The sequence below is a fragment of the Odocoileus virginianus genome, chromosome 10 (genome assembly GCF_023699985.2).
Source record: "Odocoileus virginianus isolate 20LAN1187 ecotype Illinois chromosome 10, Ovbor_1.2, whole genome shotgun sequence".
Taxonomy (NCBI): domain Eukaryota; kingdom Metazoa; phylum Chordata; class Mammalia; order Artiodactyla; family Cervidae; genus Odocoileus; species Odocoileus virginianus.
This window is the reverse complement of record NC_069683.1, coordinates 72404964-72429662: the sequence shown is the minus strand read 5'-3', so window position 1 is coordinate 72429662 and position 24699 is coordinate 72404964. Positions and strand designations below refer to the sequence as shown.

Genomic DNA, 24699 nt, shown 5'->3' with positions numbered 1-24699 from the left:
AAATAAGCAGAAAGAACTGCCTTGGAAGTGACAGGTCCAACAGATTAAAACCCTGCAGTTAGCACCGACTACATTGGAAGGGGCCTATAGATCTTGAAAAGAAGTATAAGCTGAATCAAGGAACTATCTGAAAATGAATTGACCCCACACTATCCGCAACAGCTCCAGAGAAATTCCTAGATATATTTTTACTATTATCATTTTTTAAATTAAAAAAAAAATTCTAAGTTCTCTACTACTCAATTTTCATTTTTATAGCCTACTATGACCCTGCCAAAAAAACCCCTATTTTTAAAGCAAACTTCATATATATATATATATATATATATATATATATATATATATATATTATAATTTTTGTGACTTTGTTTTTTTTTTTTAATATTGTATTTTTGAGAATCTAACCTCTACTCTAGATTTTTAATCTTTGCTTTTTGGTATTTGTTATCAATTTTGTACCTTTAAGAACCCAATCTTCAGTACCCATTTTTACTTGGGAGTGAGATTACTGGCTTGATTGTTCTCTCCCCATTTTGACTTTCCCTTCTCTCCACCAGTTTACCTCTAGCTCCTCCCTCCCCCTTCTCTTCTCTACCCAACTCTGTGAATCACTTTCTGGACTGTTTAGAGAACTAATTACTGGCTGGATCTGTCTCTCTCCTTTTGATTCCCCCTTTTTTCCTCCTGGCCACCTTTGTCCCCTTCCTCCCTCGTCTCTTTTCTGTGTAACTCCATGAACATCTCTGAGGGGTCCAGACTGTGGAGAGCACATAGGGAAGTGATTACTGGCTAGATTGCTCTCTCCCCTTTTGATTCCCCGTCTTTACCTCCTGGTCACCTCTATCTCCCTCCTCCCTCTTCTCTTCTCCATGTAACTCTGTGAACCTCTCTGGGTGTCCCTCACTGTAGAGAAACATTTCATCATTAACCTAGATCTTTTATCATCAATGCTATATAGATGAAGAAGTCTTGAGGCTACTCTAAGAATAAGACTGAAAACCAGAGGCAGAAGTTTTAAGTTCAAAACCTGAGAACACCAGAGAATTCCTGACTCCAGGGAACATTAATCAATAAGAGCTCATGAGAAGCCTTCATAACTATACTGAAACCAAGCACCATCCAAGAGCCAACAAGTTTCAGAGCAAGACATACCACACAAATTCTCCAGCAACATAGGAACATAGCCCTGAGCTTCAATATACAGTATTCCCAAAGTCACACCAAATCAACTGACATCTCAAAACTCACTATTGGACACTTCATTGCACTCTAGAGAGAAATCGAGCTCCACCCACCAGAACACCAACACAAGCTTCCCTAACCAGGAAACCTTGACAAGCCACGCATCCAAACCCACCCACAGCAAGGAACCTCCACAATAAAGAGGAACAACAAACTGCCAGAATATGGAAAGGCCACCCCAAACACAGCAATCTAAACAAGATGAAAAGGCAGAGAAATACCCAGCAGGCAAAGAACAGGATAAATGCCCACCAAACCAAACAAAAGAGGAAGAGATAGGGAATCTACCTGATAAAGGATTCAGAATAATGATAGTGAAAATTATCCAAAATCTTGAAAAAAAATGGAGTTACAGATAAATAGCCTGGAGACAAGGATTGACAAGATGCAAGAAATGTTTAACAAGAAACTAGAAGAAATAAAAAAAGAGTCAACATATAATGAATAATGCAATAAATGAAATAAAAAACACTCTGGAGGGAACCAACAGTAAAATAACAGAGGCAGAAGTTAAGATAAGTGAGGTAGAAATAGAATTGTAGAAATAAATGAAGCAGGGAGGAAAAGAGAAAAAAAAAAAGGAATTAAAAGAAATGAGGACAACCTCAGAGACCTCTGGGACAATGGTAAACACCCCAACATTCGAATCATAGGAGTCCCAGAAGAAGATAAAAAGAAAGGCTATGAGAAAATACTTGAGGAGATAGTAGTTGAAAACTTCCCTAAAATGGGGAAGGGAATAGCCACCCAAGTCCAAGAAACCCAGAGAGTCCCAAACAGGATAAACCCTAGGTGAAATACCCCAAGACACATATTAATCAAATTAACAAAGATCAAACACAAAGAACAAATATTAAAAACAGCAAGGGAAAAACAACAAATAACACACAAGTGGATTCCCATAAGGATAACAGCTGATCTTTCAATAGAAACTCTTCAGGCCAGAAGAGAATGGCAGGACATACTTAAAGTGATGAAAGAAAAAAAACTACAACCCAGATTACTGTACCCAGAAAGGATCTCATTCAAATATGAAGGAGAAATCAAAAGCTTTATGAACAAGCAAAAAGTGAGAGAATTCAGCACCACCAAACTAACTCTCCAACAAATGCTAAAGGATCTTCTCTAGACAGGAAACACAGAAAGGGCATATAACTCGAACCCAAAACAACAAAATAAATGGCAATGGGATCATATTTATCAAAAATTATCTTAAATGAAAATGGGTTGAATGACCCAACCAAAAGACAAAGACTGGCTGAATGGATACAAAGCCAAGACCACTATTTATGTTGTATACAAGAGACCCACCTCAAAACAAAGGAGATATATAGACTGAAAGTGAAGGGCTGGAGAAAGATATTTCATGCAAATAAAGACGAAAAGAAAGCAAGAGTAGCAATACTCATATCAGATACAGTAGACTTTAAAATAAAAGCTGCAAAAAGAGACAAAGAAGGACCCTACATAATGATCAAAGGATCAATCCAAGAAGAAGATATAACAATTATAAATGTATATCGCACAACATAGGAGCACCACAATATGTAAGGCTAATGCTAACAAGTATGAAGGGGAAATTAACAAAAACATAATAATAGTGGGAGACTTTAATACCCCAGTCACACCTATGGATAGATCAACTAAACAGAAGATTAACAAGGAAACACAAACTTGAAATGATACAATGCACCAGTTAGACCTAATTGATATCTATAGGACATTTCACCCCAAAACAATGAATTTCACTTTTTTCCCCAAGTGCAAATGGAACCTTCTCCAAGATAGATCACATCCTGGGCCATAAATCTAACCTTGGTAAATTAAAAAAAATAAAAATCATTCCAAGCATCTTTTCTGACCACAATGCAGTAAGATTAGATGTCAGTTACAGGAGAAAAACGATTAAAAAATCCAACATATGGAGGCTGAACAACATGCTGCCGAATAACCAACAAATCACAGAAGAAATAAAAAAAGAAATCAAATATACATAGAGATGAATGAAAATGAAGACACAACAACCCAAAACCTATGAGACACTGTAAAAGCAGTGCTAAGGAGAAGGTTCATAGCGATACAGGCATACCTCAAGAAACAAGAAAAAAGTCAAATAAATAAAACCTAACTCTACATCTAAAGTAACTTGAAAAGGAAGAAATGAAGAACCCCAGGGTTAGTAGATGGAAATAAATTTTAAAAATTAGGGCAGAAATAAATGCAAAAGAAACAAAAGAGACCACAGCAAAAATCAACAAAGCTAAAAAGCTGGTTCTTTGAGAAGATAAATAAAATTGACAAACCAGTAGCCAGACTCATCAAGAAACAAAGAGAGAAGAATCAAATCAACAAAATTAGAAATAAAAATGGAGAAATCACAACAGAACACAGAAATACAAAGGATCATAAGAGACTATTATCAGCAACTATATGCCAATAAAATGGACAACTTGGAAGAAATGGACAAATTCTTAGAAAAGTACAATTTTACAAAACTGAACCAGGAAGAAATAGAAAATTTAACAGACTCATCACAAGCATGGAAATTGAAACTGTAATCAGAAATCTTCCAGCAAACAAAGCCCAGGATCAGATGGCTTCACAGCTGAATTCTACAAAACATTTAGAGAAGAGCTAACACTTATCCTACTCAAACTCTTCCAGAAAATTGCAGAGGAATATGAACTTTCAAACTCATTCTATGAGGCCACCATCACCCTAATACCAAAATCAGACAAAGATGCCACAAAAAAAGATAACTACAGGCAAATATCACTGATGAACATAGGTGCAAAAATCCTTAACAAAATTCTAGCAAACAGAATCCAACAACATATTAAAAAGATCATACATCATGACCAAGTGGGCTTTATCCCAGGGAAGCAAGGATTCTTTAATATTTGCAAATCACTGAACATAATACACCACATTAACAAATTGAAAGATAAAAAAATATGATTATCTCAATAGATGCAGAGAAAGCCTTTGACAAAATTCAACATCCATTTACGATGAAAACCCTCCAGAGAGAAGGAATAGAAGGAACATACCTCAACACAATAAAAGTTATATATAACAAACACACAGCAAACATTATCCTCAGTAGTGAAAAATGGAAAGCATTTCCCCTAAAGTCAGGAGCAAGACAAGCGTACCCACTCTCAGCACTACTATTCAACATAGCTTTGGAAGTTTTAGCGACAGCAATCAGAGAAGAAAAGGAAATAAAAGGAATCCAGATTGAAAAAGAAGAAATAAACCTCTCACTGATTGGAGATGACATCATCCTCTACATAGAAAATCCTAAAGACTCCACCAGAAAATTACCAGAGCTAATCAATGAATATAGTAAAGGTGTAGGATATAAAATCAACACACAGAAATCCCTTGCATTCCTATACACTAACAATGAGAAAACACAGAGAGAAATTAAGGAAACAACTCCATTCACCATTGCAATGAAAAGAATAAAATACTTAGGAATATATCTACCTAAAGAAATAAAAGACCTATGTATAGAAAACTATAAAACACTGATGAAAGAAATCAAAGAGGACACAAATAGATGGAGAAATATACCGTGTTCATGAATTGTAAGAATCAATATAGTGAAAATGAATATACTACCCAAAGCAATCTATAGATTCAATGCAATTCCTGTCAAGTTACCCATGGTATTTTTCACAGGACTAGAACAAATAATTTCACAATTTGTATGGAAATACAAAAAACCTCGAATAGCCAAAGCAATCTTGAGAAAGAAGAATGGAACTGGAGGAATCATCCTGCCTGATTTCAGGCTCTACTACAAAGCTACAGTCATCAAGACAGTATGGTACTGGCACAAAGACAGAAATATAGATCAATGGAACAAAATATAAAGCCCAGAGACAAATCCACCCACCTGTGGGCACAGTATCTTTGACAAAGGATGCAAGAGTATACAATGGAGAAAAAACAGTCTTTTTTACAAGTGTTGCAGGGAAAACTGGTCAACCACTTGTAAAAGAATGAATCTAGAACACTTTCTAACACCATACACAAAAAATAAACTCAAAATGGATTAAAGACCTAAATGTAAGACCAGAACGTATAAAACTCCTAGAAGAAAACATAGGCAAAACACTCTCTGACATAAATCACAGCAGGATCCTCTATGACCCACCTCACATAGTATTGGAAATAAAAGCAAAAATAAGCAAATGGGACCTAATTAAACTTAAAAGCTTTTGCACAATGAAGGAAACTATAAGCAAGGTGAAAAGACAGCCTTCAGAATTGGAGAAAATAATAGAAAATGAAGCAACTGACAAAGAATTAATCTCAAAAATATACAAACAGCTCCTGCAGCTCAAATCCAGAAAATAAATGACCCATTCAAAAAATGGGCAAAAGAACTAAACAGACATTTCTCCAAAGAAGACATACAGATGGCTAATAAACACAAATGCATGAAAAGATGCTCAACATCACTCATTGTCAGAGAAATGCAAATCAAAACCACAATGAGGTATCATTTCACACCAGTCAGAATGGCTGCTATCCAAAAGTCTATAAGGAATAGATGCTGGAGAGGGTGTGGAGAAAAGGGACCCCTCTTACACTGTTGTTGGGAATGGAATCTAGTACAGCCACTATGGAGAACAGTGTGGAGATTCCTTAAAAAACTGAAAATAGAACTACCATATGACCCAGCAATCCCACTGCTGGTCATAAACACTGAAGAAACCAGAATTGAAAACACCAATACAATATACTAATGCATATATATGGAATTTAGAAATGTAATGATAATGCTGTATGCGAGACAACAAGAGAGACACAAATGTATAGAACAGTCTTTTGGACTCTGTGGGAGAGGGCGAGGGTAGGATGATTTGGGAGAATGGCATTGAAGCATGTATATTATCATATGTGAAAAGGATTGCCAGTCCAGTTTCAATGCATGAGACAGGGTGCTCGGGGCTGGTGCATTGGGATGACCCAGAGGGATGGAATGGGGAGGGAGGTGGGAGGGGGGTTCAGGATGGGAAACACATGTACACCCGTGGCGGATCCATGTCAGTGTATGGCAAAACCACTACAATATTGTAAAGTAATTAGCCTCCAAATAAAATAAATAAACATATTAAAAAAACAAAAACAAACAAACAAACAAAAAACAAACTGCCAATGTGTATGACTCCTTGCTACCCTATGGACTGTAGCCCACCAGGCAACTCTGTCCATGGGATTTCCCAGGCAGGAACACTGGAGTGGGTTGCCATTTCCTTCTCCAAGGGATCTTCCCAGATCTGTGATTGAACCCCCATCTCCTGCAATGGCAGGCAGAGTCTTAACCACTGAGTCACAAGGGAAGCTCATGTCACTATGTTAGTTGGATGCATAACTCTTTAACTAAAATACTTATACTTTTACCTCTTAATTGTGCAGAAAATCTTGTTACTTTGACCTCCAATGGGAAGAACAGTCCTCAAAGATTTCTGAAGTACTATCCTCTAGGTTATTATCCTTCAGGTAGTCTTAAATAAAATTCTCCATTTCTTAATAATTTTTTTTTTGTGAACACATACAAGTATCATCTTATGTGTTGTAAAAAAGCTTAATGGAATGTAGTTTAACAATTTATTACAGTATTATTTTATGGTGCAGTTAACATGATCTTGACTGTCTCAACAATTCTTATGAAAAATAGAAATAAAGAGTTCTTACCAAGTTTGCAATGATATAATGATAGCCTTTAACGTGCTTTCCAACACTCACAATCTGTGAAGATATAAGAAAATATGAGGCAATAAATTTAACTCTACTGAATGATTATATTTTTAAAAAGGAAGAATTTTAACTATTGCAGCATAATTTCACATGATAAGAAAATAATATATTAATAATTTTTCTTATAAAAATGATTTATTCTAATAAAAAGAAATTCATAAGCCACTTTAGAAATTAAGTGGTTTGAGTAAAAAAAAATTCATTCACACTGTATAAATGCCAAAAGTTTCATTATATATTATTCATAAAACTACTATGCTGTAATTCCCTCAATGAGAATGACAATAGTTTGCATATATTTCTAAAAAAGAATAGTTCAACATAAGAACGATTATTTTGGTTTAAATAATTTAGATGTACTTAATTTACTGATAATTTACAGGAATTCATGATAGACTGTTAGATATTTTCAACTGATGAGAATGATTGTCTATGAGTAGATTGGATTGTTGTCCTGAAAATCAAGTAAAGATTTTTCTATGGCACAGTATCTCTCTTTAGATACTGTGAATACTTAGTTAAAACCCACTCACCTGTGGATGTAGCAATAGTTTACTATAATAAAAAGAATAAGGATGAAACAACATCAAAAGATCTTTACTTCTGCTAGATTTATTTTTTTCAATGAATGTTTTTGGAAATGTTTAGAAAATTAGGAATAAGAAATTTTAGGAAAAAGTAATTCAATTTTTTAAAAAAGTATAAGTTTATTTCTATATTAGAAATTAAAATTCTTAATTTGCAATGCTGAAATTCCTTTTTAGAGAAAAATCTTTTAGCAGTTACTAATGAGGTGCTTTGTAGAATCATTGATATCTTCAAAGGTAGCAATAAAATATATTTTCATGTAATTTTATCATTAAAGAAAAAAACTGAATTTTTTGGTAGTTTAATATCTTTTAAAATAATTTAAAAACATTAGTGATATGTATGAAACACAGGAAAGCTATTTTATTGTATTTATTATAGTTTTCAAGATGGCAGAAGTAGCTTTATTCTGAAGCTTGCACAGCATTGCAGAATAAAGCATTGGTTATATCCAGTATTTCAAAAGTTTCTATATGAGTTTTACAAGTCTAATTACTAAAATATTTAATGAAATGTTTAGATAATCCCTGAAATGTTTGAGCAAAACTTCAATCAGACATTCTTGTGAAAATTACTGTTAGTAAGTACCAGCTTATTACATATAGTATTTTTGAACTAGGGAGCTATGATATAGTTCTCATTTTCATTCTTATTCATTCCACATAACCACATTTTCATGCAGATGTAAAGCTTATTCCTGAGAGACTGGGGTTAATTTGTGCAGGACTGACACATTACAAGCTGGCCAGCACCAGAAACAACTTATCATATTTAAGGGTTGCAAAAGAAAGCATCGGAAGCCAAAGATACACTAAATGAGACTTTGCATTCTACTTCAACCCTTTGTTGGCTTTTAACCAGAGCCAAGTTGACCTGATATAAGTCCCTTCTGTTTTAAACTCCCACCTGCTCTTTCCTCTCCTACCAATCTATTTTCCAAATCTACTTTCTATTTTGCAAAGTCTAATCCATTTTTTAAAAAAAATTTATGGAGTATAGGTAATTTAACATGTTGTGTTAGTCTTTTCTGTACAGCAACGGGAATTATTTATACATATATATTTATCCACTCTTTAGATTCTTTTCCCACATAGGTCGATACAGAGTACTGAGAAGAGTTCCCTGTGCTACACAGTAAGTCTTTACTATTTATATATGGTAGTGTGTTTATGTCAATCCCAATCTCCCTATTTGTCCCTCCCCTGCATGTGTGGAAGCCCAGGTAACCATAAATTTATTTTCTACACTTTATTTCTGCTTTGTAAAAAAGTTCATTTGTACTATTTTTTGTTTCAGATTGCACATATAAGCAATATCATACGGTATTTACCCTCCTCTCTCTGACTTACTTTACTCAGTATAACAATCTCTAGGTCCATCCATGTTACTGCAAATAGCATTATTTTGTTCTTTTTCTTGGCTGAGTAATATTTCATTGCATATGTGCCACACCTTATTTATTCATCCCTCTGTTGATGGACATTTAGATTGTTTCCATGTCCTATCTATTGTAAATAATCCTGCAATGAAAACTGGAGTACATGTATCTTTTTGAATTGCAATTTATCTCTGAGTATATGCCCCAGGATTTTTGGATTATATGATAGCTCTAGTTTTAATTTTTTGAGAAGCCTCTTTACTGTTTTCTACAGTGGATGCACCAATTTTCATTTCAACAGTGTAGGAGCATTACCTTTTCCCATATCTTCTGCAGCATTTACTGTCTGTGGATTTTTTTGATGATGGCCATTCAGACAATTGTGAGATGATACCTCATTGTAGTTTTGATTTATATTTCTCTAATAATTAGTGATATTGAGCAAGTTTTTGTATGATTTTGGCCACCTGTATGTCTTCTTTGAAGAAATTTCTATTTAGATCTTCCACCCCTATTTTGACTGGGCTGTTTCTCTTTTGATATTCAACTGTGAGAGCTCTTTGTAAATTTTGAGGATTAATCCTTTGTCATTTACTTCATTTCAAATATTTTCTCCAACTTTGAGGGTTTTCTTTTCATTTTGCTTATGGCTTCCTTTGCTGTGAAAAATCTTTTAAGTTTAACTAGGTCTCATTTGTTTATTTGTATTTCCATTACTCTAAATTCAGTTCAGTTAAGTCACTCAGTCGTGTCCAACTCTTTATGACCCCATGAACTGCAGCACCACAGGCTTTCCTGTCCATCACCAGCTCTCGGAGTTTACCCAAACTCGTGTCCATTGAGTTGGTGATGCCATCCAACCATCTCATCCTCTGTTGTCCCCTTCTTCTCCTGCCCTCAATCTTTCCCAGCATCGGGGTCTTTTCAAATGAATCAGTTCTTCACATCAGGTGGCCAAAGTATTGGCATTTCAGCTTCAGCATCAGTCCTTCAGTGAACACCCAGGACAGATCTCCTTTAGGATGGACTGGTTGGATCTCCTTGCAGTCCAAGGGACTCTCAAGAGTCTTCTCCAACACCACAATTCAAAAGCATCAATTCTTTGGTGTTCAGCTTTCTTTATAGTCCAACTCTCATATCCATACATGACTACTGGAAAAACCATAGCCTTGGTTAGACGGACCTTTGTTGGTAAAGTAATGTCTCTGCTTTTTAATGTGTTGTCTAGATTGGTCATACTTTCCTTCCAACGAGTAAGCATCTTTTAATTTCATGGTGGCAATCACCATCTGCAGTGATTTTGGAGCCCCCCAAAATAAAGTCAGCCACTGTTTCCACTGTGTCCCCATCTATTTGCCATGAAGTGGTGGGACCAGATGCCACGATCTTAGTTTTCTTAGTTTTTTCACTCTCCTCTTTCACTTTAATCAAGAGGCTTTTTAGTTCTTCTTCACTTTCTTCCATAAGGGTGGTGTCATCTGCATATCTGATGTGATTGATATTTCTCCCGGTAATCTTGATTCCAGCTTGTGCTTCATCCAGCCCAGCGTTTCTCATGATGTCCTCTGCATATAAGTTAAATAAGCAGGGTGACAATATACAGCCTTGATGTACTCCTTTTCCTATTTGGAACCAGTCTGTTGTTCCATTTCCAGTGGTAACTGTTGCTTCCTGACATGCATACAGGTTTCTCAAGAGGCAGGTCAGGTGGTCTGGTATTCCCATCTCTTTCAGAATTTTCCATAGTTTATTGTGATCCACCCAGTCAAAAGCTTTGGCATAGTGAATAAAGCAGAAATAGATGTTTTTCTGGAACTCTCTTGCTTTTTCGATGATGCAGCAGATGCTGGCAATTTGATCTCTGGTTCCTCTGCCTTTTCTAAAACCAGCTTGAACATCTGGAAGTTCACGGTTCACATATTGCTGAAGCCTGATTGGAGAATTTTGAGCATTACTTTGCTAGTGTGTGAGATGAGTGAAATTGTGTGGTAGTTTGAGCATTCTTTAGCATTGCCTTTCTTTGGGATTGAAATGAAAACTGACCTTTTCCAGTCCTGTGGCCACTGCTGAGTTTTCCAAACTTGCTGACACATTGAGTGCAGTACTTTCACAGCATCATCTTATAGGATTTGAAATAGCTCAACTGGAATTCCATCACCTCCACAAGCTTTGTTCCATTACTCTAAGAGGTGGATAAAAAACAAAAAATCTTGCATTTTTAAGTCAGAGAGTGTTGTGCCTATGTTTTCCTCAGAGTTTTATAGTGTCTAGTATTTCATTTAGATCTTTAATCCATTTTGAATTTCTTTTTGTGTGTGGTGTTAGGGAGTGTTTAAATTTCATTCTTTTACATGTATCTGTCCAGTTTTTCCAGCACCACTTATAGAAGAAGCTGTCTTTTCCCCATTACATATTTTTGCCTTCTTTGTCATAGATTAGGTGACCATAGGTGCATGTGTTTATCTCTGAATTTTCTATACTGTCCAATTGATCTATATTTCTATCTTTCTGTACATACCGTTTTGATGGAGTATAGTCTGAAGTCAGAGAGAGTAATTCCTCCAGCTGTCACTCTTTCTCAAGATTACTTTGACTATTTAGGGTCTTTGGTATTTCAGTAAAAATCGTAGAATATTTTGCTCCAAGTCTATGAAAATTGCCATTGGTAATTTAATAGGGATTGCATTGAATCTGTATATTGCCTTGGGTACTATAGTCATTTTAACAATATTGATTCTTCAAATCCAGGAACATATTTCTCTACATTTATTAGTATCATTTTTGATTTATTTTATGAATATATTACAACTTTTTGAGTATAGTTCTTTTGCCCTATTTAGTAAGTTTGTTCCTAGGTATTTTATTTCTTAATACAAGAACAAATGGGGTTGTAAATTCTCCTTTTGATCTTTTATTGTTAGTATATAGAAATGCAATACATATATATGTATTAATTTTGCATTCTACAACCTCCCCAAATACGTTGATGAGCTTTAGTAATTTTTACTAGTATCTTTAGGATTTTTCTATGTGCAGTATCATGTTATTTGCAAACACTGACATTTTTACTTCTTTTCCAACTTAGACTTCTTTTATTTCTTATTCCTTTCTGACTGTCATGTCTAGGACTTCCAAAACTATGTTGAATAAAAGCAGTGAAAGTGTATATCCTTGTCTTGTTCCTAATCCTAGAGGGAATGCTTTCAGGTTTTCACTACCGAAAATGATGTTGGCTGTGGTTTTTATCATATACAACCTTTATTCTGTTAGGTATGTTTTCTTGATGCCCACTTTTTGAAGAGTTTTTTTTTTTTTTAATCATAAATGGGTGTTGAATTTTGTTGAAAGCTTTTTCTTAATCTATTGAAATAGTCACATGGCTTTCATTTTTTAATTTGTTGATATGGCATATCACATTGATTGATTTGTGTGTAGTGAAGAATCCTCACATCCTTGGAATAAATCCCACCTGATCATTATGTATGATTATTTTGATGTGTTTTTGGGTTTGGTTAGTTAGTACTTTGTTGAGGATTTTTGTGTCTATGTTCATAAGTGATAGTGGTCTATAATTTTCTTTTTTGTGTGATATCTTAATCTGCTTTTGGTATCAGGGTGATGGTGGCCTCCTTGAATATGCTTCAGAGTGTTTCTTTGTCTGCAATTTTTTTAGAAGAGTTTCAGAAGGATAAGCGTTAGCTCTTCTCTTAGTACTTGATAGAATTAGCCTGTGATGCCATCTGGTCCTGGACTTTTGTTTGTTGAAAGGTTTTAATCATAGTTTTAATGCCAGTGCTTTTGATTTGTCTGTTCATATTTTCTATTTCTTTCTGATTCAGTCTTGGAAGGTTGTACTCTTCTAAGAGTTCGTCCATATCTTCCAGGTGGTCCATTTCACTGGCATATGGTTTGTTGTAGTATTCTCTTATTATCTTTTATTTCTGCAGTGTCAGTTCTAACTTCTTTTTCATTTATATTTTGCTAATTTGATTTCTCTCCTTTTTTTTCTCGTGTCTGGAAATATCAACAACACATTTGGCCCAAGAACTGCTAACGAACTTAACAGTGCAGTGGTGGTTCAAGAAGTTTTGCAAAGGAGACAAGAGTCTTGAAGATGAGGAGCATAGTAGCCAGCCATTGGAAGTTGACAATGGTGAACTGCAAGTCATCATCATCAAAGCTGATCCTCTTTCTACTACATGAGAAGTTTCTGGAGAACTCAGTGCTGACTGTTTTATAGCCATTCAGCATTCGAAGCAAATTGGAAATGTGAAAAAGTGCAATAAAAGTGGGTGCCTCATGAGCTGACCAGAGCAAACAAACAAACAAACAAACAAACAAAAATTGCTTTAAGGTGTTGTCTTCTCTTATTCTACACAACAGCAATGAACCATTTCTCAATCAAATTGTGATGTGTGATGAAAAATGAATTTTATGATAACTGACAACAACCAACTCAGTGGTTGGACCAAGAAGAAACTCCAAAGCACTTCCCAAAGCTAACCATGCCCCCACCCCCCAAAATGGTCATGGCCACTGGTGGTTTGCTGCTAGTCTGATTCCATTACAACTTTCTGAATCCCAGGGAAACCACTACATCTGAGAAGAATGCTCAGCAAATAGACGAGATACACTGAAAACCGCAATGCCTACAGCTTGCATTGATCAACAGAATGGGTCTAATTCTTCTCCATTACAATGCCCGACCACACATCACATGACCAGTGCTTCAAAATTTGAACAAATTGGGCTACAAGTTTTTGCCTCATCCGACATATTGACCTAACTTCTTGCCAACCTTCTACCACTTCTTCAAGCATCTGGACATCTTTTTTTTTTTCAGGGAAAAAACTTCTATAACCACAGGATGCAGAAAATTCTTTCCAAGAGTTGTTGATTCCTAAAGCATGGACTTATATGCTACAGGAAGAAACAAGCTTATTTCTCATTAGCAAAATTGTGTTGATCGTAATGGTTCCTATTTTGATTAATAAAGATGTATTTGAGCCTAGTTTTGATGATTTAAAATTCAAGGTCAAAAACCACAATTTTGCACCAACCTTAATAGTAACTTTGGTTTTTGTTATTTTTCATCTTCTTCTTTATCTAGTTGCTTTAGGTATAAGGCAGGCTGTTTATTTGAGATTCTTCTTGTTTCCTGAGGTAATATTCTATAGCTATAAACTTCCATCTTGGAACTACTGTTGCTGTGTCCCAGAGGTTTTGTCATTTATTCGTGGGTATATTTTTTTAAATTTCCTCATTGATTTCTTTAGTAATCCATTGGTTGTTTACAACATATCATTTAGCCTCTATGTTTATATATATATAAATAAACTTTTCCCTGTAATTGTTTTCTATATTTATAGTGTTGTGGTCAGAAAAATGTTTGATATGATTTCAATTTTCTTAAACTTGATTTGTGACCCAGGGTGTGGTCTATCCTTGAAAATATCTCATGTGCACTTGAGAAGAAAGTGTATTGTGCTGCTTTCTGATGGAATGTCCTATAAATATCAAAGTCTATCTGGTCTAATGTGGCATTTAAGGCTTGCGCTTCCTTATTAAATTTTCTCTGTGGATGATCTATCCATTAGTGTAAAGGGGATGTTAAAGTTCCCCCTGTTATTGTATTACTGTCAATTTCTCTTTTTATGGATGTTAGGTTTTGCCCTCTTTATTGAAGTGCTCCTTGTTTGGGTGCATATATATTTACAATTGTTATATCTTCTTCCTATATTGGTCCATTGATCATTATGTAGTGTCCTTCCTGTGCCTTGCAACAGTTTGTAAGTCTATTCTCTCTGATATGAGTATTGCTACTCCAGTTTTTTTTTCAAGTTCCATTTGCATGGAATACTTTCCCACCCTCCCACTTTCAGTCTGTATGTGTCTCCAGGTCTGATGTGGGTCTTTTGTAGGCAGCATATATATGAGCCTAATTTTTGTATCCATTCAGCCTTTTTGTTGAAACCTTTAATCCATTCACATTATAGGTACTTGTCAATAAGAATGTTCCTACTGTCACTTTTCTTAACTGATTTGGGTTTCTTTATGTAGGTGTTTTTCCTTCCATTTCTCTTTTGTTCTCTTCTCTTGCAGTTTGATGGCCATTTTAAGTGCTGTGTTTGGGTTGTTTTTTCTTTATATGTACCTGTTGTAGTTTTTTGGTTTGCATTTCCCATGTGGTTTTGGTTTAGCAGTCTATATACAAATAAGATTGTTTTAGGTTGCCAATATCTTAATTTCAAGTGCAATTCCCATTTCCTACATTTATACTCTGCTTTACTTATGATAGCTTGTTTTGATAGCATATTTGGTGTTTGTGATTTCCTACTTTTATTATACAATTTTTCCTTTAGCAGTGAGCTTTTCCATTTGTAATTTTCTTGTTTCTCATTGTGGACTCTTTTTTTCCCTTCCTACTGAAGTTCCTTTAGGATTTGTAGTGCTATTCCAGTGATGATGAATTCTTTTAGCTTTCGCTTATGTTGAAAGCTGTTGATTTCTCTGTAGTATTTGAATGAAAGCCTTGCTGAGTAGAGTATTTTTGGTTGTAGGTTTTTCTCTTTCATCATTTGAAACGTATTACACCACTTCCTTCTGACCTGTAAAGTTTTTGCTTAAAAATAAACTGATAACAGTATAGTTGTTCCCTTTTATATTATTTGTTGCTTTTCTCGTGTTACTTCTAATATTTTTCCTTTTGTTTAATTTTTGATAGTTTGATTAATATGAATCTTGACATGTTCATCCTTGAGCTTATCTTTTATAGGGTTCTCTGCCCCTCCTGCACTTGGGTGGCTATTTCCTTTCCCATGTTAGGGAAGTTTTTGACTATAATCTCTTCAGATTTTTTTTGTGGCCCTTTCTCCTCTTTTTTCTGGGCACCCTATAATATGAATGTTGTATTTAACGTTGTCCCAGAGGACTCTGAGACTATTCTCATTTCTTTTCTTTCTTTTTTTTTTTAAATTCTATACCATGGCAGTTATTTTCACCACTCTGAATTCTAACTCATTTATTTATTCTTCTGCCTCAGTTATTCTACTATTGATTTCTTATAATGCATTTTTCAATTTCTATTATTGTGTCATTCATCTCTTTTTGTCTCTCCTTTAAATCTTTTATTTCTTTGTTAATAATTTCTTTTATCTCTTTGGTCTGTACTTCCATTCTTTTTTTGAGATCTTGGATCATCTTCACTGTAATTACACTGAATTCGTTCCTTGGTATATTGCCTATATCCTTTTAATTTCATTTTTCTTGTAGGTTTTTATCTTGCTGCTTCATCAGCAACACATTTCTCTGTCATTTAATTTTGTCATCACCTTAACTGCGGTCTCCTTTCCACAGGCTGAATGGTTATAGTTCCTGTTGCTTCTGGTGACTGACCCCTGGTAGGTGATGTTGGTCCAGGGACTTGTGTTGGCTTCCTGATGGGGTTGGGGGGTGGTGCTTTCCTTTTTGTAGGTGGAGTTGAGTCTTGTCCCATGGGTGGGCAGGACATGTCAAGAGGTGCATTTTGGTGTGCTTGTGAGTATAGTAAGACTTTAGGCAGCCTATCTAATGATGGACACGTTTTCTTATCTTGTTAGTTGTTTGGTGTAAGGCATTCCAGCACTGGAGCCTGTAGGCTGTTGGGCAGGGTCGGGTGTTGGCATCAAAATGGGGACCTCCTGGAGATGTCATCCCAGGTAATCCTCTAGAGCCTCTGCTACCAATGTCCTCAATTCCCTGGTGAACTACAGCCAAATTCAGCCTCTCCAGGAGACTTTCCAATTCACATAAATTAATCTAACACCAGTTCATCTGGAGATATTTTCTTTTTGTGCTGAGTCCCAGTGTCTGTGATAACTTCTGTGTGCTCTCCAAAAGCTGAGTATCTCTTTCCCCCAGCCCTATGGGTCTGTTGTCCTCAAATCCTGCTGGTCTTCAAAGCTAAATGCTTCAGGGGTTCCTTCTTGTAATTCCAGACCTTCAGACAGTCTTGATGGGTTATTTTTACGTGGGAGCATCCCTGTGAAGGCTGCTTGGGTTTAACTTTGTGTTTGTGTGTGTGTGACAGAGCTGTTTATAGTATGGATGTCCACAACCTCTCCTCAGCATACGCTGGCCATTATTAATTTGATAGGGTGTTTGACTAATGTTGTGGTGACCAGAGCCTGCCCTGGATGTTGAGCGGAACTTCCCCTTTGCTCTGTTTGTTAGCACCCATCAAGGGTAGTGTTTGCTCCCTAGTCGGCTGAATAGAGGCCCTCAGATCTGTCTTTTAGCTGAGTTTCTGATCTGCAGTGTGAGGTAGGTTCATTTGGAGCACTCCCCCTGGGAGGGAAGCCACTGAGAATTCCTTCTCTGGAGCTGTTTACTTGAAAGTGTGTTTTGTTTTGTCACCTTTACCCATTGTATGAGCTCACAAGTTAGTCTATTGTTGGCAATGCTCTTGGCTCCACTTTAATCATGTGTATGCTGGCAATTGACCCTGGTGCCTCTCAGGTATTGTTTTCACCAGGACACCAGCATAGATACACTGAAGTCAGGTCCTAGGATTGCAGTAATCATAGATCTGGACCCACTGTGGGGCCTATGGGGGCAGCTCAGATTCTGACCTGGCCCATCCCTTGCATATACATACTCACAAAATCCAACTGTTAAAGCTAGACCCATCTTAGCTGCAAGAGCACTCATTGACTCTTCAGATGTTCTGCAGGCACTGAGTTTACAGTCACAGGGGAGTAATTCCACAATTTATGAGGAGAGATTTCAGCTTTTCTTCCTTAGTTGCAATGTCCCTGCGGCTCAGCTGGGGTTTCAGTTCAATCTCTGCAAGTGGGCCACCCACAAATGTATACTCTCAAGGATGTTCCAGAGCTCAAGATCCTTCCATAGTAGGGATGAGATATGTGGGATTTCAGAGGCTGCAGGCAAGAGGGAGCTGGCCTTGGTAAGATCCCTTCCTGTTGCCCGGGAGAGGCAGGTGCCAGTGTGTGGGGAGAGAGGCTTCAGTGGCAGCCCTTCTGTCTGTGCATCACTCAACACTTGCTCCTTGGAAGGAAAGCTATGATCAACCTAGACAGCATACCAAAAAGCAGAGACATTACTTTGCTGACAAAGGTCCATTTAGTCAAAGCTATGGTTTTTCCAGTAGTCATGTATGAATGTGAGAATTGTATCATAAAGAAGGCTGAGCACTGAAGAACTGATGCTTTTGAACTGTGGTGTTAGAGAAGACACTTGTGAGTCCCTTGGGCTGCAAGGAGATTAAACCAGCCAATCCTAAAGGAAATCAACCTTGAATATTCATTGGAAGGACTGATGCTGAAGCTGAAACTCCAAAACTTTGGCTACATGATGAAAAGAGCTGACTCATGAGAAAATACCCTGATGCTGGGAAAGATTGAAGGCTGGAGGAGAAGGGGACAACAGAGGATGAGATGGTTGGGTGGCATCACTGACTCAATGGGCATGAGTTTGAGTAAGCTCCAGGAGATGATGAAGGGCGGGGAAACCTGGTGTGCTGCAGTCCATGCGTGGATTGTGAAGAGTTGGATATGACTGAACAGCTGAACAACAACAATAGTGCTTCCTTTTTTATGGTGGTTTGCATATCCTCCAGAAGCATTCTCAGTTGCAGAGCTCCTCTTTCCCATTCCCTCAGTCTGTCTCCTTTGAGCTAACAGTAGTCCTCCCCTTGGGTCTGCTCCCTAGACCCCATTTTTCAGCACCCAGGCCCTGACCACACTGGGGACAAATGTCTCAGGTTGGGATATGCAGGGCTGTGTTCACACCCTCTGTGTAGGTCTCATTCTACCCTGCCTACAAAAGACTGGTTGCTGTGCTCACCTCCAAGCTCTTGAATCTTCCCTTCTGTCCTAGCTCATTTTCTCTCTGCTCAGGGGGCTTTCCCATATGGGGGACCCACTCCTCTCCTTCTACTCCCTCAAGGGTGTGGGTGCTATCTCACTTCCTCTCCCCTTCTTTGTCCTTTCTTATTTCTTCCATCTTACATGTTTACATGGGGAGCTTTCTTGCCCTTTTGGTGTCTGAGCTCCTCTACTAGTATTTATCAGGTGCTCTGTGAGAATTGTTCCATGTGTAGATGCATTCCTGATGCATTTGTGGGGAAAGAAAAAACTAGGTCCTCCTACTTCTCCACTATCTTGACTCCTCAACCCTTTTATTTTAAATCCAGAATATATAAATTGTGTTGGAAAACAGTTTTGCATACATGGTTATTGGTTAAATGGGGTCTCTGCTCATCCCTTTTCTTTTTGATTACCTCTAAGACCTTTTTCTTTGTATTAAAGATTCTACAGTTTCATTACAATGAGGTTGAATTTTTATTTTTTAATTTTTGTTTAATTTGTTCAGCATTTTTGTGTTTCTTAAATTTGAGGATTGTATTTCAACAATTCTGGGAAATTCTCAGCCAATATCACATACACTATCCATTCAACTATATTTTATTTTTGTTTCTAACTGATATTGCAATGTTGGTATCAGTAATCTTAGTTAGTTAGTTCAGTAGCTCAGTTGTGTCCGACTCTTTGCGACCCCATGAATCACAGTACGCCAGGCCTCCCTGTCCATCACCAGCTCCCGGAGTTTACTCAAACTCATGCCCATTGAGTTGGTGATGACATCCAGCCTTCTCATCTTCTGTTGTCCCCTTCTTCTCCTGCCCCCAATCCCTCCCAGCATCAGGGTCTTTTTCACTGAGTCAACTCTTCGCATGAGGAGGCCAAAGTATTGGAGTTTCAGCCTCAGCATCAGTCCTTCCAATGAACACCCAGGACTGATCTTCTTTAGGATGGACTGGTTGGATCTCTTTGCAGTCCAAGGGACTCTGAAGAGTCTTCTCCAACACCATCAGTAGCCTTAGGGCCACTTTTATGATAATTTCTCAGTTTCCAGATTCCCAGATCACAGTATGTCCTATAAATTCAAACTATACTCTGCCTTAAGAAAGCTGTGAAGACAAATTCTCACAAAGATATCTCCCTCCCTACTTTAAGCCCAGGCCAAGACAGAAAATACTTCAATAGTAGATTTTTCCCCCCTATTCTTTCTCTTTATTAAGGTGTAGCCCTTCAATAGTCTGGCTTTGTAAGGGACTTAAGATCTAACTTATTACCTTGACTGAACACAAAGTTCCTATTCTTGGGTGAGCATTAAATCCTCAGTCAAGCTACCCAATCTAACAACTTCCTTCAGCACAGTCATCTTTCATTCTTGGTTCTTAAAGATTTTCTTTACTTTCTTGGAAATTCAACTATGCATTTATAATATTTTACTTAGCATTTCTGTTTTATATTGCCAAATTTATGTAGTCCATAGTTTATCTAAAACAGAACTTCTCTTGACAGTATCACCATTAAGATAAGATCATGCAACAGATATACTGGAGCATAAAAAAGTTCAGTAAATAAGCAATTTAATTACTCATGTTATTGGGTAATGTGAACCTGAGTGATTTAGCATGGGTTGAGCAGACTGGAGGAGAAGGCGATGGCAACCCACTCCAGTACTCTTGCCTGAAAAATCCCATGGATGGAGGAGCCTGGTAGGCTGCAGTCCATGGGGTCGCTATGAGTTGAACACGACTGAGTGACTTCACTTTCACTTTTCACTTTCACGCATTGGAGAAGGAAATGGCAACACACTCCAGTGTTCTTGCCTGGAGAATCCCAGGGATGGGGGAGCCTGGTGGGCTGCTGTCTATGGGGTCACACAGAGTCAGACACGACTGAAGCTACTTAGCAGCAGAAGCAGCAGCAGAGCAGACTGGAGAGCTCTTATTCTCTGGGAATTTCATGTACAGCCTGTACAAAGATAATTATCAAGGATGGTTGATATTCATTTGGGAAACTGTATAATCTATTACCAACTCTTACTAGAGATTCCTGCTATTTAATCTCAGCATGGTTTGTTGCCACTTAGCAACCTGTTATTTATTTCTTGCTGATTCACTATAACTTTTGTCTGGTGTGGTTATTTAAGCATTTTACACGATCTCTTTAAACCCACATATCATCTTGCCTCTTGTTTCTCAGCTTGCAATCTCTGTGTGACTTTAGTCAATAACTTCTTATTTCTATTAAATTCATTTTAAAGTAAAAGCACTTATAAATGTTAGAAAGATATGAGACCAGTGGAAATTCTGCACTAGGTGTCTTCATGAAAAAAGTCACTGTCAGTTCTATACTGCCTAGCAAAGATCTATAATAAATAAAAGCTTTTGTAATATATTTTCAAGAGGTGAAGACTTAACAAAACCACAAAGAACTGAAAGTGACATAAGTCCTGGCAGAAAAGACCTTGTAGAGCTTGACGTGCACCAATAATCTGGAAGCTGAGAGCTCAAGGAGCAGAAATCTGCTTATTTACTTGGCTGATGATGCTAGAGAGTTTTTGCTGAACCAGATCCTGGCTGAGAAAAAAACAAATGTTCTAGACAAACTGTTGCAAACACCTCATTGCCTTTGAACACTCACCTCCCTAAGCTTGTGTGCCCATAACATAAGGTCAGATTTTGGTCTCTCTGCTAAGAATCTAGAACTAGAGGAAAATATCTTTGTGGAAAACAGCCTAAGTTATACTCCTTAGTAAAGTGTCCTACATCTAGACGGTCATTTGTCTAAGGGTTTTTTTTTTTTTTTTTTTTTAATGATTCTGTAAGGCTGACAATATCATGAGTATGGTTTTTCATGAATTTCATCATCACAACCAAAGTGAAGACTATCTCTTAAAACAAAAACAAATCTGAGTGATTTGATGTTGGATGCAGACTAAATATCATAGCTCTGCATTTCTGATGTTATTCTTTTATAATGAGGGAAAATAAACAGTTTGAGGTGAACAATATCAATATAAACTGGCTCTACTTTCATACAAGTGTGCTTGGCCAAGTTGTTAAGAGAAAACAATGCCTAGGGTGAGAACTTGGTTGCAATGATTTATTATGGGCTTTCATAGGGACAGAAAAATGTAAGTAGAGGATCTTTATTTCCATTCTTTTCATCTTCTTAAAAGACATAGAGGAAGCAAATAAAGAATAATGAACCGTTTGAGTCTGTTTGTGTTCTGAAGCATATACAAGTCATATTAATCATATTCTTTCAAAGAAGTCCATCTTTACAAGAATAGCATGCTTATGTGCTGTGCTGTGCCTAGTAGCTCAGTCATGTCCGACTCTTTGTGACCTCATGGACTGTAACCCACCAGGCTACTCTGCCCATGGGGGTTCTCCAGGCAAGAATCCTGGAGTGAGTTGCTATGCTCTCTTCCATGGTATCTTCCCAACCCAGGAATTGAACCCAGGTCTTTTGCATTGCAGGTGGATTCTTTACCATCTGAGCCACCAGAATGATTAATTAGTTCCTTTAGTTATATTTGATTGTTTTTTAGGAAGCAAACAATTGTTTAGAAGTCTTTGGTGAGGGTCAAGTAAGTCAGTTCTAAAATTGAGCTTATGTATATTAACCTGGTAAAACCCAGGTGCAATCCCAATAATTATTTTGTTAACAAATTATGGCATCTTTATGAACATTACATCTAAGTATTTATTTATTTATTAAACTTCAGGGAAAATGGATACAGGATACTTCCATATTGATCTCACTTTTAAATAAATTTAAGTTAATAAATGTTACCTGTGTGCAAGGACTATAAAGTAACTCAGTGCTGCTGTTAAAAGGATATTCTTTTTTATTACTCAGCCATTAAAAAGAATATCCTTTTAACAGCAGCACTGAGTTACTTTATAGTCCTTGCACACAGGTAACATTTATTAAATTAAATGTATTTAAAAGTGAGATCAATATGGAAGTATCCTGTATCCATTTTCCCCTAAGTTTAATAAATAAATAAATACTTAGATGTCATGTTCATAAAGATGCCATAATTTGTTAACAAAATAATTATTGGGATTGCACCTGGGTTTTATCAGGTTAATATGCATAAGCTCAATTTTAGAACTGACTTATTTGACCCTCACCAAAGACTTCTAAATATCTCATAAGGGTATAAGGCTTAAGACAAAAATGACTGAAATGCAGAGCGGAGTAAAGGAAGTGCTTGTGTTTTAAACAGAAGTGGCATCATTTGGTTAAGACAATAAGGTAGCTTTAAAGACAGAACAGAAAAAAAATAAAGAGAACAGGTACTAAACAAATATTGACTGAATGGATGGCAAAAGAAGTTTATGAGGATATAAATGTCAGAAACACTAATATATTGAGATTAATTTGAGTATTCCAAATGAATAATAGTTTGGCCTTCAATCCACAGTTTGATTAATTTTGTAATTCTTTATATATCAATGACTTATAAAGCACTCAGATGTCTTTCTGAATAAAAGCAGATGTATATTACCTCAAACTACTATTACAAACCAGTGATCATTATATTGAGCACTCTCTTTAAGCTAAAGATCTGCAATGGCACACTCAAGTATGAATGATATTGGTTTCTCTTTTGATTTGATTTCATAAGTCAGCTGTAAGTTCCTCTCTTGGGAATTAGCTGTTACCATGTTCCAGAGAATTCAGTGACATGGATAACACTGCTGTTGCTGCTAAGTCACTTCAGTGGTGTCTGACTCTGTGCGACCCCATCCCTGGGATTCTCCAGGCAAGAACAATGGAGTGGGTTGCCATTTCCTTCTCCAATGCAGGAAAGTGAAAAGTGAAAGTGAAGTCACTCAGTCATGTCTGACTCTTGGTGACCGCATGGACTGCAGCCTACCAGGCTCCTCCGTCCATGGGACTTTCCAGGCAAGAGTACTGGAGTGGGGTGCCATTGCCTTCTCCAATGGATAACACAGTAAGGTGTATTTGGTGGTGATAGGGACATGATACTTAGTAAATGTAGGAAGCATTATAATGAAAGCAGGCACTGTCACTAACATTTTTTAAGTAGACATCCCAAAGTCCCAAATGTCCTCTGAATGTTGATTTTTAAGATGCTTCAAAATACACTATTATTGATAAAAACAAAAACTTTAGTTTGTTTGGTTTACTTCAGTTCCATCAAAGTAAGACATAAAGCAAAGGACTTCAGTAATCAACCTGCAGACTTAAAATGTAACTATAAGAACAGCAAGCTCTTATCATGATGCACAGATGGGGAGAGGAAAATAAGGAATCCCTTGGCAGGCCTCATACAATGACTGAAAGGAGCTGGACAGATACTCTCAACTCCTCTTCCCCATAAGTGAGAAGATTCTGAGATACATATATATCTATAGATATATTCTTCACTAGCTTCCATTAATTTTTGTTGTTGTTCAGTCAGTTATGTCCAACTCTCTGTGACCCCATGGACTTCAGCATGCCAGTTTTCCCTGTCCTTCACTATTTCCCAGAGTTTGCCCAAACTCATGTCCACCGAGTTGATGATGCCATCCAAACATCTCATCCTGTCACCCTCCCTTGCAGTGGCTTAAAATTTCCCAGCATCAGGGTCTTTTCCAATGAGTTGGCTCTTCACAGCAGGTGGTCAAAATATTGCAGCTTCAGCATCAGTCCTTCCAATGAATATTCAGGGCTGATTTTCTTTAGGATTGACTGGTTTGATCTCTTTGCAGTCCAAGGGACTCAGAAGAGTCTTCTCTGACCCCACAGTTCAAAAGCATCAATTCTTCAGTGCTCAGCTTTCTTTATGGTCCAACTCTCACATACCTGACTACTGGAAAAACCATAGCTTTGACTATATGG

At 37.0% G+C, this 24699-nt stretch overlaps 1 protein-coding gene across 7 annotated transcripts in view; it reads right to left on the bottom strand.

Moving 5' to 3' along the window:
- The window catches only part of GRIA4 (glutamate ionotropic receptor AMPA type subunit 4), a 639355-nt gene that overhangs the window by 117195 nt on the left and 497461 nt on the right, over positions 1 to 24699 (bottom strand). For all 7 annotated transcript variants that reach the window (XM_070473691.1, XM_070473688.1, XM_070473690.1 and 4 more), the window contains exon 6: positions 6955 to 7008. In XM_070473691.1, coding sequence (XP_070329792.1) covers positions 6955 to 7008 — 54 coding nt within the window. The remainder of the gene's footprint in view (positions 1 to 6954; positions 7009 to 24699) is intronic.